Below are 17,941 nucleotides of genomic sequence, written 5' to 3'. Positions count from 1 at the left end.
GCAATTCTCCTGCCTCAGCCTCCTGAGTAGCTGGGATTACAGGCACGTGCCACCATGCCCAGCTAATTTTTTGTAGTTTTAGTAGAGATGGGGTTTCACCATGTTGACCAGGATGGTCTCGATCTCTTGACCTCGTGATCCACCCGCCTCGGCCTCCCAAAGTGCTGGGATTACAGGCTTGAGCCACCGTGCCCGGCCGAGAGAAAACCTTTTGATGCCTCTATAGTCACCCTCGGGCTCAGAGACTAGATTGCCTGTTATGCAAAACATATCAACTCAACAGGGCAATGGCCCAGGTGAGCAAGGCAGGCTCATCAAATCTGGGTACCTCCTGAGCTATGTCATTTCATTTGCTACATTCAACTACTTTTTGGGGAGTGGGGAGAGGGGAGGAATTCTACAACTTAGATCAGCAAGTTAAAATGCAAATAGTTTCCTGTACAATTTCCATCCCACTAATTCTAAATCAACACACATAAAGCATAAATAATGCCATCCCCCTTCTCCCAACACACATAAAATTTCAATTTCATAAGGGCAAAGGCAGGAAAAACTGAGTTCAGTCATTCTGAGATCCTAAATAGCTCTCTCTTCTAACACTATGAGGTTTTAATCCTCCTAGTTCCTACCTCACCATGCAAAAGTGCAAAGTGTTCCTGACTGCCAGGGCCAAAAGCAGGCCACAAGTCCTGATCACATACTGAAACTAATCCCAGATACAGATAACATTTATTGAGTGCCCACTACATACCAAAAGGCATTAGGTTGATCCTGCTCTTAACCTACTACATGCTCCAGCTAGGCTACTGCTCATATATGCTACTACTTTTAAGAAGTGCATTAACTGAGCAATCCCAAAGAAGATCTTTCCATCTGTATCCTCCACAGAGCCTAGAGTGCCTTGTATACCTGAATTAAAGGCATACAAGTTTCCACATTGTGTATTAAAAAACACCATCTACACTATTCCTTATTTCTAAAAGCACTCTTTCTGAAAGCACTCTGCTGCCCTTATCCTACAATTGGCTGAAAATCTCTCATGACTTTTTGCCCACTAAAAATAATAGGCCAACAGTACGAAACTTTGCCAGTATTCTCTGCTCAGTCAAATATGTCATAATATAGTGGCTTCTTTACGATTAAACCTCATCTCCTTAGTGAAGACCTGGGGAAAATAGGTCAACAAAAACATACACCAGAAAAGAATACCTGTGAAAGAGTATCTAAAGGAACAAATAGGCCCAGAAGATAAGTCTAGTGTTTACATACAGACCCAAACTGGCAGCTGAGCTGTCCAATAAGAGGGAAGCCTTCTCATAGCCCAGTTTCCTGTGCTGCTGTAACCTCAAGCCTTTCACACATCTGTCTGCTGACAATCTGATTCTAGGTGCACTAACTCATCATCCAGTATTAATGAAGCAGTTCCTTTGTATTAGTGAGGCAGTCACAAAGAAGCAGACACTGTACACAATCTGGAGTGACTTTCATATCTAAAGTCTGAAAACCCATAAAAGTAGAGACAATGCTCCTTAGGTTTGCTTTCACCTTTTGAGTACTGGGCTCTTTAGGATGCAGAAAGCGCTGGAAAAGAGGAGCTGAAGACTAAGCCAACCCTGGGAAAATAGAAGATTTGGGCACCTACAAAGGATCACCAATGAGAGCAGAAATAGCCCCTCCTGAAGCAAGGGCCTGACCTTTGCCCCTGCATACCTCCCTGTTCCCTCCCACAACAACCCTTCCCTCGTCTTATTCCTGTCCGCTGCGTCCTTAACCCACCCTGGCTCGCCCAATTTAAGGGTCCTTCCCCCTAATTCCCTATTGCGATGTCAGGGAGGCTTTCACGACACCGGAACTCTAGGAAGAGACTTCGCTGACCTGTCAGCGGATCCAAAATGGCGGGGCCTAGTCCCAGGACCGGCAGCCGCTGCTCATGTCCAGCCCGCACCCCGGAGGCGTCTCCGAGCAGCTCTCCAGGCTCTGGTAGCAGATGGGAGAAGAGAAGGAGCTCGTTTCCTGGAAATTGAGGCCAAAATCAGGGTGGGAATGCACACTCCGCCAGGATGAGTCGGCCGGGACGGGCAGCGGAGCCGGCTACCTTCCCTGTCAGCTCACTGACGTGGTAACTAGCCTCAGTCTAGCCCGCTGCCTGGTAACTGCGCGAGTCCTGCCGGATGCAGCCAATCATAGCTTTGCACCGTGAAAAGTGGCATTCCGACTATCCAATCGAATAAAGGAAATTGGTTTCAGGAGGCGGGTAGTGCCTAAAGAGGCGAGATTACAAGGGAAAGGGTAGGTAGGGGACAACCAACGGATACGAGTACTCTCTGAGTGACAGTTTAAAAATCCAATAAAAAATTAGGAACTGTGCTGGGCGGCTAGAGGGGTGGAGTTAGGTAGAGTTCGGTTGCAGTGCGCGGTTTGGCAGTGGCTGCAGCGCATTACGGGCTACAATTGGCTGGAAAGGGGCGGGGTCCGTTTTGAGAGCTTGAGCGGGCATCCTTATTCCCCTGTCCACGTACTATCAAAGTTACCTGGGCCAAGACCATGCTCCTTGAGGGATCACTCCTTTTCGAGGCAACTCTGGGCTTCCTTCATCCTAAAACAAGTCCAGCGATCCATTCCACACCCTCCTCTCCTCGCCCTCTCGTCCACCTTCCCCGTCGTGGCTTCTCACAGTTGTGTCTGTCACGTCCCAACTCTGTTTCAGCGCCTTCTGCCCGTTCCCATTATCCAGAAATAGAGAAAATGGGAAGTAGCAGAAGCCCTGGATATCTAATTTAAGTCTCTTCATTTTACATCATAGGAAACAGCCCCAGGGTGGGAGGCTGGGCCCAGGTTCACATAACTAGTAAATAGCAGAGCAGAGAGACAAACCCCTGGGTCTCCTCGCCCCCAGGTCAACTCTTTTCACTGCCTTTTGTCACCTCTTATGCCTTAGTATATCGGGCTGTGACTCCCGGTCTGCCTCTCATACCAAGCCTTGGACGGGCCTATCCACCAGGCAGAGAGCTAAATACGTTGTTTAGCCCACATTTTCAGTGATAGGAAACAGAAGTCTTTCTTGTTTGTCTTAGAAACGCTAAGGGGCCTTAGGGTTGGACGCCCACCTGTTTTCACTCTCTTGCCCCCAGCTACCTCCTCCATTTGCAAGAGATGATAGAGGTTACTAAGCTATTTGGAATTACCTGTGTTATCTGGAAGTGAGAATGCGTGGGAAGAGAACAAGAGGATGGGTCTTCTCCTAGCAGACTAAATCGTGTAATTCTCCGCCTGTTTGAAACACTAGAGCCCCAGTGTCCCTGCAGACCTGGAGAAACTGCTGGGAGGCAGTGAAAAAAGATACCAACTCTTTCCATACTTCCTCCCAGTTATGGACAACTCAAGTCCAGGGAAGCTTCATAACCACATAGGAATGTAGTCTCAAAACCATACATCTAAAGACCATCCACGTGCTACAATGCTCCAGCTTTTTTTGTTGTTGTTTTTGGCTTTTTTGTTTTGTTTTGTTCTGTTTGTCTTTTGTTTGTTTTTGAGACAGAGTCTTGCTCTGTCGCCCAGTATGGAGTGTAGTGGCACAATCTTGGCTCACTGCAACCTCTGCCTCTGCCTCCTGGGTTCAAGTGATTCTCCTGCCTCAGCCTACCAAGTAGCTGGATTATAGGGGTTTGCCACCACGCTGGGCTAATTTTTATATTTTTAGAAGAGATCGGGTTTCACCATGTTGGACAGGCTGGTCTTGAACTCCTGACCTCAGGTGATCCACCAGCCTCAGCCTCCCAAAGTGTTGAATTACAGGTGTGAGCCACCACTCCTGGCCACAATAGTCTAGTGTAAAGCACCCATCAGACCTGACATCAAACCTGAAGAACCCCTCAATAACTCCCTACACCTGCACCTTGGGCTTCTGGTCAGTGGGTCCAGCTGAGGATCTAGCCTCTTTCACCCAAAGAGAGTCAGGAAAAGAGGATATACCATCATAGCACCTCTTTCCACATTACCTCTGAGCCATTTTCTTCCTCATTTGAAAACTGGAAATTGGTGTCCTGGGCCTGTCTCAAATTGAAAGGTCTGGAGACCCCACTGGAAAATCCTCTAAGTGGGCCAAAACTTCCTGCTCACCCATATCCACTTCCACATACCACCAGAAATTCATCATTCTAAAAGCATGTGATTGTCCAATAGAGATGGGGAAGAAAGAGATGACAATTCCCTAGTCCCTCCTAACCACTAATCATCATCTTACCAGGCAGAACATCTTCCTCATAGATTTCATTGTGACATATTCATTGATATTCTACATTATGCCTGGGAATAATAGACATGGTCCTTACCCTCCTAAATTTTAGTCTCATAGTGGACAACACATAAGCTGATCCCTTCAATATGGTGGGTGGTGTAATAGAGGTTATACACAGAGGGTCATAGGAGCTAGAGGCTAACCTGAGAGTTCAGAAAAGTCTTCCCAGAGAAAACAAGGCCTGAGTAGAACATTGGAGGAGTAGGAATTTACAATATAAAGATGGGTTTCTTTTACAGGAAGGGCCAGAGGTGTGCAGGAAACTAGTAGGAAATTGGAGATGAAGACAAGGTCAGGTCCTGAAGGTCTTGTATGTCAGCTATACATACAAAAGGGAGCTTGACCTTTATCCTGAGGGCAATGGGAGTCACTGAACAGTCAATACATGACTGTTCAGATATACCTTAGGGGCATATTATGTGACTGAGCTTAGGCTCTTGGAGCACCCAAGCAACACATCCTAACTGGGAGAAGAGAAGCAGCCTGCTGCCTGGAAATTGAGGCAAAAGTCAGGGTGGGACGGTACCGTCTGCCAGGATGTTCCTTGGACATCGATCCTGTCCCTTGCAAATTCCTAACCAGCAGGCACCACACCTTGCCCACAGAACTTAACCTGGTACCACCAGCGGGAAACCAGCCCTGCCAAAGGAGGGAGAGCACAGCCCAAGCGAGACGACGGTGCAGACTGAAAGGCAATTGGTCCATGCATTTGGAGTGCCCAGCCCAAGCCCTGAGATCCAGCAGGAACCTTCTTTAATTGTTTTGTGCGGGGAGAGAGATGATAGTTACTTGTCCAAGTTCATTCGGTGATGGTGCAGTTCGTGGCAGCGTTGGAATACCACTTTGATTCGTCTCATTCCAAACCCTGCTGTCTCCACGAAGTCACCTTCCTTGGAGAAGAGGGGAGAAATGAAGAGGAGGAAAGATACGAAGAAAAAGGAACAGAAGGGAAGAGAAATAAGTGTTTAAAGTGGCAGAGGAGGGAGAGGGGTAAACAGCAGGAGCGAAGCGGCTGAGGAGAAAGAAGAGGAAAGAAAGGCGAGACGTAGGAGGATTGGAACAGAGACAAAAGGGAGGAGAGACGGACAGCGACAAGTGGAGAAAATCGGCGAAACTTGAGCGGCGGCGAAGTCTGAGCGCTGAGACCCGGCGGCCCCGTGCGCCTTCCCACCTGGCGCCGATCCACTTTGCTCGGGGTAGTGGCCCAGCCCCACTTCGCCGCCAGCCAACCCCTTTTAACCGGGGCTATCGGGACCACTCTACTCTCGCCCACTTGGCTCTGCCAAAGCGTCCTAGCCGGAGCGCGGTCTGTGCCACGTGGGGAGGGGCGCGGCCCAGTTACTGAGGAACGCTTCTGATTGGCCAGAGGGCGGTGTTCTTGGCGTCTCGCCGGTCAGACCCCTCCCTCAAAGGCAGGACCTGGAAATCCACAGCTGGAAAGGGCGGAGCCCCGGCAGCGCAGCTGGAAAGGGGCGGGGCCTGACGCGCGCAGCTCGCCGCGGCGGGCTGGGGGCGCCCTGGTCTGCCATAAAGTGAATGGGCGCCTGCTGGGGGTGGCAGTACGCGGTGAGGCTCACTCCCTCCGCGAGTCCGGGAGCGCCAGAGCGGAGCGGCGGCCCGGGAGCAGGGGGGCGGCCCCCAATCCGGCCGGGTGCCCGGCCCCTGGCCCGTGCCTGCCCTCTAGATCGCCGCCGCAGCCGCTGCCTGGAGTCTGCCTGTTGCGGGACGCACTGTGAGTGTTTGACCATTCTCTGGAGAGGGGCTCATGGGGCCGAGGAACTATTGCTGGACCTCGGAATCCCTAAAACGGGACCTGGGGCAGCTGAACTCCAGTGTCGAGAGAACGGGTTGAGACTGGGAGGGCGGACTGCAGACCTGGGGCCAGGACCTGGGAAAAGGGGAACTCAGGGTAAGAACCAGGGAATAGGGAAGGAGGAGACTCAGAGGATCCAGAACGAAGCCGGAGACTCGAAGCCAGGATAGGGGCTTTGGAGTCTGGAAACCATTACCAGAAAGCGCCCTGGAATCCCAGGGCACAGGGCAGGCGGCCAGGGAGCGAAAGGGGTTGCAGAGGCCCTGTCCAGCGGGGGAATCGGCGGCGGCCCCTAGTTTGGGGGCAGTTGCAGTGTGCGACGCCCCTCGGCCCAGGCTCAGACAGACTCCAGGGGCTGTGAGCCGGGGTGCGCCTGGTCTCACACGCTTCTCTGCCCAGCTGCTCCACAGTTGGAATAGGAGCCGTGTTGTGAGAGCCTGGCAGCGACTGGGTCAGATGGCCGCTGTGCGGGTCAGAGTGACCAGGCAGCAGATCTGGTGGATCTGGCTTGGGGTGTCTGGGCCCAGATGGGTCCTGACTAGGGGTCGCCTCAGAATCGGACAGAATGTCCGCGGTGCACGGGGCTTGGAGCGGACAGGATGTCCGGGATAGCGAAGTGGGTTTCTCCGGAGCGGGCGTTGCGTCGGGCAGTGGCGGACAGAATGTCCCTGGCTGGGTGGCATGTCCATCTACCCGGCAGCGACTGCCCAGCTGCTGCGTGTGCGATAGGGTAGGCTGCTGTGGGTCACCTCAAATCCCAGCTCACACTTTGCAAACTTGTTTCAGCTCCTTTGGGCTGCGAAGCTGCAAGAAGGGAGTTAGGGTAAAGGCTGCAGCCCGCCCTTGGGGTGAGGTGCGCTGGGACACATGCCCCCTTCAATTCAGAATAGATCAGAGCATCACTCTGTACTTCCAGAATCCAAATTTGAGGTGAGAAGGCCAATGAAGAGACTGCTAGCGGGAATCAAAACCAGGAAAGGAAAGAACGGGTTACAAAAGGCAATGGGAAAACAGGAAAGAGGTGGGCACAAGCCCCTGGCAGCCTCATTTGCTCCTGAATTCCAATACAATTGACCAGACACCTCTCAGACTCCTTGCTGGAGTGTCAGCCGACCAAGGCTCCTTCTCTACAGTGGGCAGGAGCCCAGGCCAGAAGAGAAACTACAGTCCCATTAGCAAAGAAAACCCTGTACCTGTTTCCCTTTTGCTTCCTCAGCCTTGCCAGTCCCAGCACCACCCTGGTGGCTGAGTGGAGGTGGGAAGGAGGCTCATGGAATCCAGACTCTGGAGTCCAACAAGGGGCTATCTGGCCCTTTAAATCTGGTTGGGAAGCATGTCTCAGCCCTACCAACCAGACAGGTTTACTTTCCCTGCAGCTGGATACAGCCTTGACTCTGCTGGGCCCATACAGTAACCATCCGCCCTGATGCCAATTCTAACCAGAGCTCAGTTATCCTGAAGAGAGCAGAGTAGGGAGAACAAGTCCATATAAGCGGGCAAGATAGCCCAGCTGGGGACTGAATTTTCACAAGGACAAGTCCAAGGCATTGTATTTAGCAATGAGTAATCTAAACGGTGGTTTCAACCTTTCTCACCCTTCACCTATGAGTGACATACAATACATATTCCCCATAATCCCATTCCATTCCTCAGTTCTAGAGTTTGCTTATCATTGGCTAGGATTATCAACCTTTTTTTTTTTCTTTGCCTTCTTTTGATAAATATAAAGACATACCACAGTTACCCCCATCACATTCTGATACACTTTTCAGGGGTCAGTGCTCCCATTGCTGTGCTCCCATAAAATCACTGAAATTATAGGTGAAATGAAGGGCTCTGTGTCAGGAAAGGAATAGGGAAAGCATTGCAGATGGCTCCCTGAAGACTTTAGCCCAAAGTTGTGCTTTTGCCAAAAAGGCCAAAGAGGTGGTATTGTAATGAAGATGATTGGAAACAAAAGACAGAACCTTTTCCCACCCTTGCATAAAGCCATGTAGCTGAATGCATGCCTGGTCACTGGCTCTCAGGAAGAATGTCATGGGCCTAGAGCAGGTCAGAGAATGGTTGGCAGAATGGGGAGCCAGGGGCTGCTGGCGAGAACAAATTTCAAAGTTTAGTCCTCTGGAAGGTGAAACAGGATGGAAATCTACTGCAATAATAAAAGGCCTACGTATGCAGAAGAATTGCTTGCTTCCCAAATCTTGAAACTGGAGATGAGGGATCCTCTTAGAACTGGAGTGATGCAAGCTTGGGATGAATAGGAAAACGTTCTTTGGCCCACAGTGGGCACATTCTTCCAGAGCTCATTTCCAGAGAGTTGGTACAGGCAGGAAGCAGAAATGGAATCCTTCAGGGCTTGGGAGAATCAGCACATGTCAGAGACACAAATGGCTGCAGGGTAGGGGATTGAGGCATGGAAAGAGTAGAATTAGGTGGTTTGAATCTCTTCAATCTGTGTAGCCTTGGATCCTGCCTTCTTAGAGGTCTAACAGGGCTAGGCACTCCTGCCATAGAGGGCAGTTGTGAGAGTTAAATGAAATCATGTCTGGGAAAGTCCTTTGCAAATGGAGAAGCATCATAAAAATACGAAGCACTGCTATTATTATACCCAAACTCCAGAATCTTTGTTTGGAACAATGGGTCTGAGACTTAGAGCAGCCTAATCACATCCCTGATGCAGTCATAGGAGGGTTATGACAGTTGGACCACACTACCATGGGCTTCAGATGCTAGCCACTACCCCTACCCCTGTCCAAAAACTCTGGGGAGCTCCCCAGATGCTTAGCCAGTCTATCAGGCCAAATATTTCTGCCTGCCTCCTGCTCAGGGATGGGAACATGGGTCCAGGACTTGGGTTCAGGAAGGGAGGGCAGGCACAGCAGGCTAGAGCTGACTTGTAGTGACAGAGGATGGAGCCAGTGGAATCTTTTCTTCTCCATTCACACCAAATGATGCCTCCCAGACTAACCTGAAGGATCCATTAAGTCCTGAGCTTTGGGGTGTCTAGGGTGTCCATGGCCACTGCCAGGGACTCATGAAAATAATGATGGGGAGGTCTAGAAAACCCCACAGTAAAAGAGAGAAAAAAAGGAATGTTGGGGAGGAAAAGGAAAAGCTCATCAGTGGAGTAAGAGTTAGGAGAAGGCAGAGAGGAACAACTTTCAAAACTCACCCTTTCTCTCCTTTCCCATTGTCCTGCCCTGGAGCCGTTTTTACACCTTTCAGTTTATGGTTTCTCCTTTCCTATTTCTTCCCTGCCCAACCCATTCTGCTTACCATTGTCAAATAAAGGTCGCAAAGATGCTGTTTTTGTCACACCCCTAGCTACAAGCCTCTAGTGACCCCCACTGCTTGGTGCATTGCTTCTCATAGTGGGATGGGGTGGGAGGAGGGCAGTGGGCATGTGGGAGAGGCATGACACACAGCCTAAATGGGGCCCCTCTTCCTGGTGTGGGGATATCACTTGAAGATTGGGGGTGGGGATGTGCTTTATATTAAAAGAAGTTTTCTTTTTATACGAAAATAAAACATTTCATATTAAAATATTTTATATTCCATGACTATAGTATGAAATAGAATGAAAAAATTTGCTTGCATTTTTAACATAAAGCTGGCGACTTCAAAACAATTTCATACTAGCTGCAGCTGTTTTAGGTCATGCTTCTAGTTTCCTATTAGATGTTGGTTTTAACTGGTCTTAGGGTTTGTTTGTTTGTTTTCCCTTTTTTTTGCAGAGAACGGGGTCTCGCTATATTGCCCAGGCAGGTCTTGAACTCCTGGGCTCAAGCTATCCTCCTGCCTCTGTTTCCCTAAGAGTTGGGATTACAGGCATGAGCTACAGTGCCTGGTGGTTTTTTGTTTTTGTTTTTTGCTTTATTCAGGGCTGTGGCTCAGAGTGAATCTTAGGGGTTTTTGATGAAAAAGCTGGATGTACTCTAGCCTAGACTTTGTCAAATCTGAACCACCACCCCTTGTCCCCCATTGAAGGCCCCCTCGGTTTGACTCATTTCTCTCTGCTGATCTCCTGTGGCCTACACTGAGACTCTGACTAACCTAGGCTCACCACTGCCCTCCCAACCTGCCAGCTTATTCCCAACATTGCTGATTATTTAGAAGGCCATACCCCTTCTCTGCCTCTCGAACTCCCAATTCAGTCATGTGCCTACATTCTCTGAGCCCCCAACACTTGGTACCACCTTCCATGGGCTTCCCTTTCTCTGATCTTTCACAGTCTGAGAGTCAGACCCATGCAGTCTATCTTTTCCTCCTCTGCTCTGTTTGCCTCCCTACACTGCAGACTCCTACAAGTTAGGGTCTATGCACTACTGTTCTTGGGGATCCCTCTTAACACCTAACACTTGCTCAAGGAAGGAAGCAAGGAAGAGCAGGAAGACTGTGGAGTCATTTCTCTGATTCCTGATTCATCCCTTGATAACTTGAGTACTTCAAATCTTTGCTGCCTCCACCTGAGTCTTGGGGCTGTAAGCAAATGTGTCTCGATTTGCTCTCATTTGCACATTGCAGTTCAACAGACCTCAGAGTCTGGCTGCTCAGCGTCCCTAATGAACATGCGACCATGTCCACTTAAGGGCCTCACTTCAGTTTCAGGTTTATAAGATGAAAACGTCACAACTCCAGCTCCTCTTATATCTTCTCCAGTTAGCCCCTGAAAGAGAAAGGCTTTCTCCCATTTGGGGTCCAGATTATGCCTCCAGCCTCAGGCATCATTATTGCAACTGATCATTGGCTCTCACTATGTCCCTGGTCTTCCCCTCTGGCTTCAGGACTTACATGGGTCTACATGAGAGCTGACTTATTGCCATGGGGTTGTGTCCCTTGGAAACCATGGCCTCCCCACTGTGACCTCCCTGGCCTAAGAGCTGCTCTGTACCTTCATATGTCCTGGATATTTCATTCTTGCTGCATGCATGACCAGGCTTCCTGTAATTCCAGCCTGTACTGCAGAATCAGAACATACCTATAACCCCTCTGTACTCCCTGGGCCTGGGATTGCCACCCTGACCCCAGTGGGACTGGGCCACACATCCCTAGCAGGCTGTGGTAGAAAGGCTGGGGTAGGGCTGGCAGCCCCCTCCCAGAGCTGGACTCACCATCACTGTTATCTCTTGACTCTGTCTGTCCCTGCCTGGGTATTTCTTACTAGCATCAACCAATCCTGCAGCTTCCAGACCTACTGCTTGTTCCTCCCTATCCACTGAGTGAAGCAAAGTCCCTGGCCTCAGTCCCAACTCCCTAGCTTCCTGATCTCCAGCAGTTTGGGGGAGCTTAATCTTCAGCCAGCCTGTCTCCAGTTCAGACAACAGCCTGGCGCCCCCAGCCTTTGCCTGACCAGCCCACCTGGACGTGAGTTGGCTAGAAGTCTATGCCCCCACCCTTCCATCCCTCTATTGCCTGCCTGGCTTTACTGTTCTTTCCTTCTCTCTTCAGTTTCACTGTCAGGGCCCTTCTCAGCCAGGGCTCCTCTCTCTGCTGTTACTAGCTCATGCAAAGCCTAAAGACTTCCTTCTTTCCTTTACCAGTCTCTGATCCCTAAAGTGGCTCCCAGCTTAGGGTACACTGCCCATGTTGCTGTTACCTTGTTGACTGGGCCCTCCATGCTCAGGACAGAGTGTTCACAGCATGTGTGGCCTATCTCTCAGCAATGCAGTGTACTCACCTTCATTTGCTAGGAAAACGCTACACTAGAGGATACAGAGTCTGGGGAGACGATGACCCACTCAAGGAAGGGCAGACACAGGGATGAGATCTTAGCCACCACTCCACCCCCAGTGCCAACTCAATGCACAGCTCATAGAATGTGCTAAATAAACATCTGTTCGATGAGTGAGAAAAAAAAATTACCCAGGTAGAGTTTTATCCCTATTCATTTTTACATGTTATGTTTTTATCTAAACCTTATAACAATACTGAAGGCAAGTAGGGAAGAGATCATAAACTTCCTTTTAGAGATGAAGAAATATGCCTAGAGAGGTAAAGTAACTTGCTAAGGACACATAGCTAGTAAGTCGTAGAGCCAGGATGTGAACCTAGATCTGTTGACTCCAAACCTAATTTCTTTAGGGTATACCAGATGACTTTCCTGAGAGGGGCCTGGGCACCTCCTGTCCCCCCTCCCCACCCCATCCTCCAGCTCCAGAATTCTCATGCCTTCTCACTCAGCAGCCATCCAGTGCAGGACACTCCCCTGGCCCCCTTGGCCTCCTCCTCCCCCACACAGAGTCCTTAGCTCCTGGGACTGAGAGCTGAGGTTCAGAGGGGCCAGGGAGGGGTGGGGGGAAGGGTAATAATGGCTAGCTCCAAAACAGCCCCGGCAGCTGTCCCTGTCACAGAGAGGAGACTGTGTGACGGTGCATGTCTGTCTGCCTGGATGTGGCAGCGCATGTGTGGGAGAGTGTGTGTTTGTGTGCCTCTAGCTCCAAGTCCAAGTGCTTATTATGTCTGATTGGGGGGCCTGTGTGTGTCTGCACATGTGTCTGTCTGTCTCTGGGAACACGTAGCCTGAACTCGGCTTTCTGGCCTCGGCTTTTCCTCTGGCCCATATCCCTTCTCACCCTGCCTCCCTCTGCTGAAACAGAATGAAAGCAAGATGCAGGTATAGAATGCTTGCAGGAGGCGGGGGTTTGGGGGTGCGGAGCAGGGGAATTTGGAAAACTGCAAGTCTGGAGCCAAAGCAGACTGGAAGGCTAGATGGCAAATGTGCGGCTGCTTTTCCCACAGGTAAACCCCTCTCTGGGTTTTTTCCCAGCTCCATGTTGTTCCCATGACCTCTAGAAAAGTCAGGGGCATGATTTGCATTTCAAGGGCATCTTGAGTATGAAGTAACGGGAGACTTTAGAGTACCCCTTTTTCCAGCTCTCAGTTCTAACCTTCCTCCCTCATCTTCCCAGCTATTTGGGAAGAACCACTAGCCAAGGCTGCCATAGTTCCCTCCCAGGGACATCTGTCTTCCATCAGAGCATTGTTGGCCAAAGATTTCCAGCCCCAAGCCTCCTGACCTGACCTGGAAGGGGTCAGTCAGTAAGCCAAGCACACCTCCAGTCCTGGCCTGACTTCTCCTTCCATCCCCGGTTCCCGCCAGCCCTGTCTCTCCACATCCAGTAAAAGGTCCAAGAGCTAGACCCCTCTGCCTGTGGAAAGAGCAGGGACCATTTCTCAACCTCCTGCCTTGACCTCGGTTCTACCCCCAACCTGGCTTGAGAGGTGGGGTGGGGAGTGGGGGCACAGCTGTTATCTCTGAGCTGGTTGAAGGGGGCATTACCATGTGCAAATACAGGCCTCTGCCCATCTGCACCTGCCTGAGAAAGGCTCCTAATAAATCCAGAGCAGCCAAGTGACACACATCTCAATCTAGGCTAATCCACCACATTAATGCCATCCTGCGCAGCCTGCATTAAGCCCCTATTAATGGGGAAGGGGTGTCAGGAGCAGAGAGACCCCTCCCACTCAGCTCTCTACCCCTTCCCTCTGTCCCTAGCCTCCTTCTGTTCTCTTCTGACCAAGATGCACCCGGAGTCTTGAGCCCTAGTATTGCCCATTTCCCTTCCTCCCCACAGTGGGGTCCTGGGAGAGCAGGCAGAAAAGGGAACCCTGCAGGAGAAACTTGGAAAGGACCCAGGGAGACTCCTGGGCAATGCGAGGCTAGGTTTGAGATAGGAAATATGAGTAGGAAGGTGGTCTTATGAAGTTCCTGCTACAGCCTGGAGCGGGCTTGGTAGAGGCCAAGCATGAGCGGAGCCGTCACTGGTAGGACACAGTGTATGCCGGTGCAGGCATGAGAGCAGGCCCAGCCCAAGCACCCAGTGGCTTTCATACTTGTGTTTGATCTTGTTACCCTTCTTTCAAATGAAATCTCTTCAGAAATCATGAACAAAACAGGCTGGGCACAGTGGCTCATGCCTGTAATCCTAGCACTTTGGGAGGCCAAGGCGGGTAGATCACCTGAGATCAGGAGTTTGAGACCAGTCTGACCAACATGGTGAAACCCCTTCTCTACTAAAAATACAAAAATTAGCTGGGCATGGTGACACATGCCTGTAGTCCTAGCTACATGGGAAGCGGAGGCAGGAGAATTGCTTGAACTCTGGAGGTGGAGGCTGCAATGAGCCAAGATCATGCCACTGCACTCCAGCCTGGGTAACAAAGCGAGACTCCATCTCAAAGAAAAGAAAAGAAAAGAAAAGAAATCATAAACAAAACAGACCAAAGCAGTGCCTGCCCTAGCTGAAGCAGACCCAAGTAAGGCCAGGCTAGAACTGTAGCTGAGTCCCTGAGGGGATCTCGAGGGAAGGCCCCAAAGAGCACATTGTGAGAAAGCATGCATTCTGAGTTGACTGGATCAGAAAAATAAAAATAATAAAATAAAAATAAAAAGCAAACAAGGAAAAAGCATTAGGAGTCTCACAGACCTGGTGCAGCTCTCAATCCCACTGCTTACAAGCTCTGTGATCCTCATCGCGTTCCTTCACGTCTCAGTTTCCTCACTGGAAAAAGGGTGATCATATTTGACGTATACTTGTGAGGGGAGAGAGATGAGGTAAAGGCCTATAGTAAGTACACATAAATAATAGCAACCGTTATTCTTAAGGGAGAAATGTCAGGTTTGGTTCAAAGTACAATCTGTCCTAAGGACAGTGGGTTTAACAGACATCTGGTCTGTGTCTCAGGTATGACTGGCTGAGGGCCAGGTATGAGTATAGGGTGATCTTGTGCATTCAGGTGAGAAGGATTTGAAGTTTTTACGGATGTAGTACAGGGTATGTGGTGTGCTACAGCGTAGATTTTTTTTTTTTTTTTTTTTTTGAGACAGTGTCTAGCTCTGTCACCCAGGCTGGAGTGCAGTGGCCTGATCTTGGCTCACTGCAACCTCCGCCTCCCATGTCCAAGTGATTCTCCTGCCTCACCCTCCCATGTAGCCGGGATTACAGGCATGCACCACCCTGCCCAGCTAATTTTTATATTTTTAGTGGAGACAGGATTTTGCCGCATTGGCCAGGCTGGTCTCGAACGCCTGACCTCAAGTGATCGACCCGCCTCGGCCTCCCAAAGTGCTGGGATTACAGGGGTGAGCCACCATGCCCCGCTTATAGTGTACATTTTCATTCAATAAATATTGAACCTCAACTGTATACCTGGCACTGTTCTAGTTCCCAGCAGTAAACAAAACAAAGCCTAGTTTATATATCTAGGCAGAGAACCTCTCAGCATGCACCTCTTCCCCCTTAGGCTGCTATTTCCCGATTCTATCTTAGGGAGCCCCACGCAGGGGTAGCTTTATGGCTGAGAAAGGCGGCAGGGAACTTACGGGAAACGCTGCTGGGACCCAGCTAAGCCGGAGATTTTACCCCCACTACCCTGGTCTGTCTTCTCTCGCCTCCAGAGCCCTCCCTCCATGGAGTTCGGCCTGCTCAGCGAGGCGGAGGCCCGGAGCCCTGCCCTGTCGCTGTCAGACGCGGGTACTCCTCACCCCCAGCTCCCAGAGCACGGCTGCAAGGGCCAGGAGCACAGCGGTGAGCGCGCCCCCTTCCGAGGGTGGAGGAGATAACAGCTTCATCTCCAGTGCGGGTGGGACCCCGGCTGAGCAGCCCGGGTGGGAGCCAGCGGGCGGTTCAGGAGGTCCCCGAGCCGGAGAATCCGTGCAGGCTTGGGCGCCCTGTGACCTGCCCCACCCTGGCTTCCAGACTCGGAGAAGGCCTCGGCTTCGCTGCCCGGAGGCTCCCCTGAGGACGGCTCGCTGAAGAAGAAGCAGCGGCGGCAGCGCACGCACTTCACGAGCCAGCAGCTGCAGGAACTGGAGGCGACCTTCCAGAGAAACCGCTACCCCGACATGAGCACGCGCGAGGAGATCGCTGTGTGGACCAACCTCACCGAGGCCCGCGTGCGGGTATGCCCTACCGATCCGTGACTCGCACCCGCGCGGGCCCTCCAGGCGCAGCCTGCGACCCTGAGGCCGGCAGTTCCGCCCCACCTGCCCCCGCCCCCGGGCCCTGGCCGCTAGCCCCCGGCTCCCGGCCACAGTCCCACGCGGCCTCCTGGCTGCCAACCTCCAGCCTCTGCTCGCAGTGCTCCGTACCAGACCGCGCGCTTCTTCGGCCCTGACACCGTCACTCCTTACCTTCTCCACCTCTCCTCGACCCCATCCTACTGTCCCCCCAGACCCTGGCGCCGATGACTCAGTCCTGCCTCCCGCGCGTTCTGTTCTCCGACCCCGGACTCCGTTCGCTCCTCCCCTCCCACCCCGTCTCCAGCCACCTCATCTCGTTTATTCACCACACTGCCCGGCTGGAAGCCCCGTCGGGGTGGGGTAGGGTGGGGTGGGGTGGGGTAGGGTGGCCCGCCCTCCAGTCGGTGGAACCCGGCCCCGAGCCCTGACCGCCTTTCTCCCGCGCTCGCAGGTATGGTTCAAGAACCGGCGCGCCAAGTGGCGGAAGCGCGAGCGCAGCCAGCAGGCCGAGCTGTGCAAGGGTGGCTTCGCAGCGCCGCTCGGGGGGCTAGTGCCGCCCTACGAGGAGGTGTACCCAGGCTACTCGTACGGCAACTGGCCGCCCAAGGCGCTCGCCCCGCCGCTCGCCGCCAAGACCTTCCCGTTCGCCTTCAACTCGGTCAACGTGGGGCCTCTGGCTTCGCAGCCCGTCTTCTCGCCACCCAGCTCCATCGCTGCCTCCATGGTGCCCTCCGCCGCTGCTGCCCCAGGCACCGTGCCAGGGCCCGGGGCCCTGCAGGGCCTGGGCGGGGCCCCCCCCGGGCTGGCTCCGGCCGCCGTGTCCTCAGGGGCTGTATCCTGCCCTTACGCCTCGGCCGCTGCCGCCGCCGCGGCCGCCGCCTCCTCCCCCTACGTCTATCGGGACCCTTGTAACTCGAGCCTAGCCAGCCTGCGGCTCAAAGCCAAACAGCACGCCTCCTTCAGCTACCCCGCCGTGCACGGGCCGCCCCCGGCCGCCAACCTCAGTCCGTGCCAGTACGCCGTGGAGCGGCCGGTATGAGCGGCCCCGCCCGTGGATCATCCCCGAGGGCGGGGGCGACGATTCGCAGCCTTAGCGGACTGGGGTCGTCTTGACTGGCTTGCCCCCGCTCCAGGGTCTGAAATGGGTGTTTGGGCAGCTGGCGTGGGGGTGGCGGCCGGCTCAGGAGAGGGCCTTCCCCCTCCCAGCCCTGAGGGGTGGACTGGGCCCTACACAGAGACCGCGCCCCTGGGACTAAGGCCAGGAACAGGGACCAGCTCCCCGGGGGCCAACTCACCCTTGGCCCATCCCGCCTTCTCCAGGCTTCCCCTCCCTGGTTTTCAAAGATAAATGAAATAAACGTGCGCGGACTGTCGAAGGCCTGATGATTCAGAATTGCGGTTGAGTCCTCTTCCCTTCATCCTACCCCACTGTCTACAGGCGAGCTGGATGTACAGGAACGAGGTGAGGGTCCAGGCTTCTAGGGATTCTGTCCCACTCACCCTCCTACTCCAGAACCGGGCAGCCGGGGATTGTTCCTGGAGCAAAGAGGTGTGTGCGTGCGCGGGGCGTGGGAAACCAGCTACCTGGCTGGCGTCGGCCACAGCCGGTGCTGCGGCGCCACCTCGTGGTCTCAGGGAGGCTAGCTGGTAGATCTAGCTTCGTTGTAGGTGTCAGCTCTGCAATTCAGAGAGCCTGTGACTCAAGTTATTCCGCCCTTCTCCACCTGCTTCTCACTGTTCCTATGAGGGGCTTGGGCCTCTAACAGCAATAAAATTCTGGTCTGTAACAGACATTTATTAAGTGCCTACCAGGCCTAGGATTCTTTCAGTGTCTGTGTGTGTGCCTCTCACCCCTCCATGCACTCTCAGG

General features: G+C 52.5%; 2 protein-coding genes across 12 annotated transcripts in view; one reads left to right on the top strand and one right to left on the bottom strand.

Moving 5' to 3' along the window:
• The window catches only part of GBF1 (golgi brefeldin A resistant guanine nucleotide exchange factor 1), a 135,599-nt gene extending 133,445 nt beyond the window's left edge, over positions 1–2,154 (bottom strand). For all 11 annotated transcript variants that reach the window (XM_032281429.1, XM_032281433.1, XM_032281431.1 and 8 more), the window contains exon 1: positions 1,876–2,154. The gene's annotated coding sequence lies outside the window, so the exon portion shown is untranslated. The remainder of the gene's footprint in view (positions 1–1,875) is intronic.
• Positions 2,155–4,859: 2,705 nt separating this feature from the next.
• PITX3 (paired like homeodomain 3) lies at positions 4,860–17,877 on the top strand. Its single transcript, XM_032281428.1, has 4 exons — positions 4,860–6,029; positions 15,508–15,637; positions 15,809–16,011; positions 16,523–17,877. Exons 2-4 carry the CDS (start codon positions 15,520–15,522, stop codon positions 17,108–17,110), a joined length of 909 nt encoding a protein of 302 aa, XP_032137319.1. The 5' UTR covers positions 4,860–6,029; positions 15,508–15,519; the 3' UTR covers positions 17,111–17,877.
• The last annotated feature ends 64 nt before the right edge of the window (positions 17,878–17,941 follow it).

This window comes from Sapajus apella, unplaced genomic scaffold (assembly GCF_009761245.1).
Source record: "Sapajus apella isolate SASKATOON/1434 unplaced genomic scaffold, GSC_monkey_1.0 scaffold13, whole genome shotgun sequence".
Taxonomy (NCBI): domain Eukaryota; kingdom Metazoa; phylum Chordata; class Mammalia; order Primates; family Cebidae; genus Sapajus; species Sapajus apella.
Note: the sequence above shows the minus strand (reverse complement) of the source record. Positions and strands in the feature narration are given on the sequence as shown.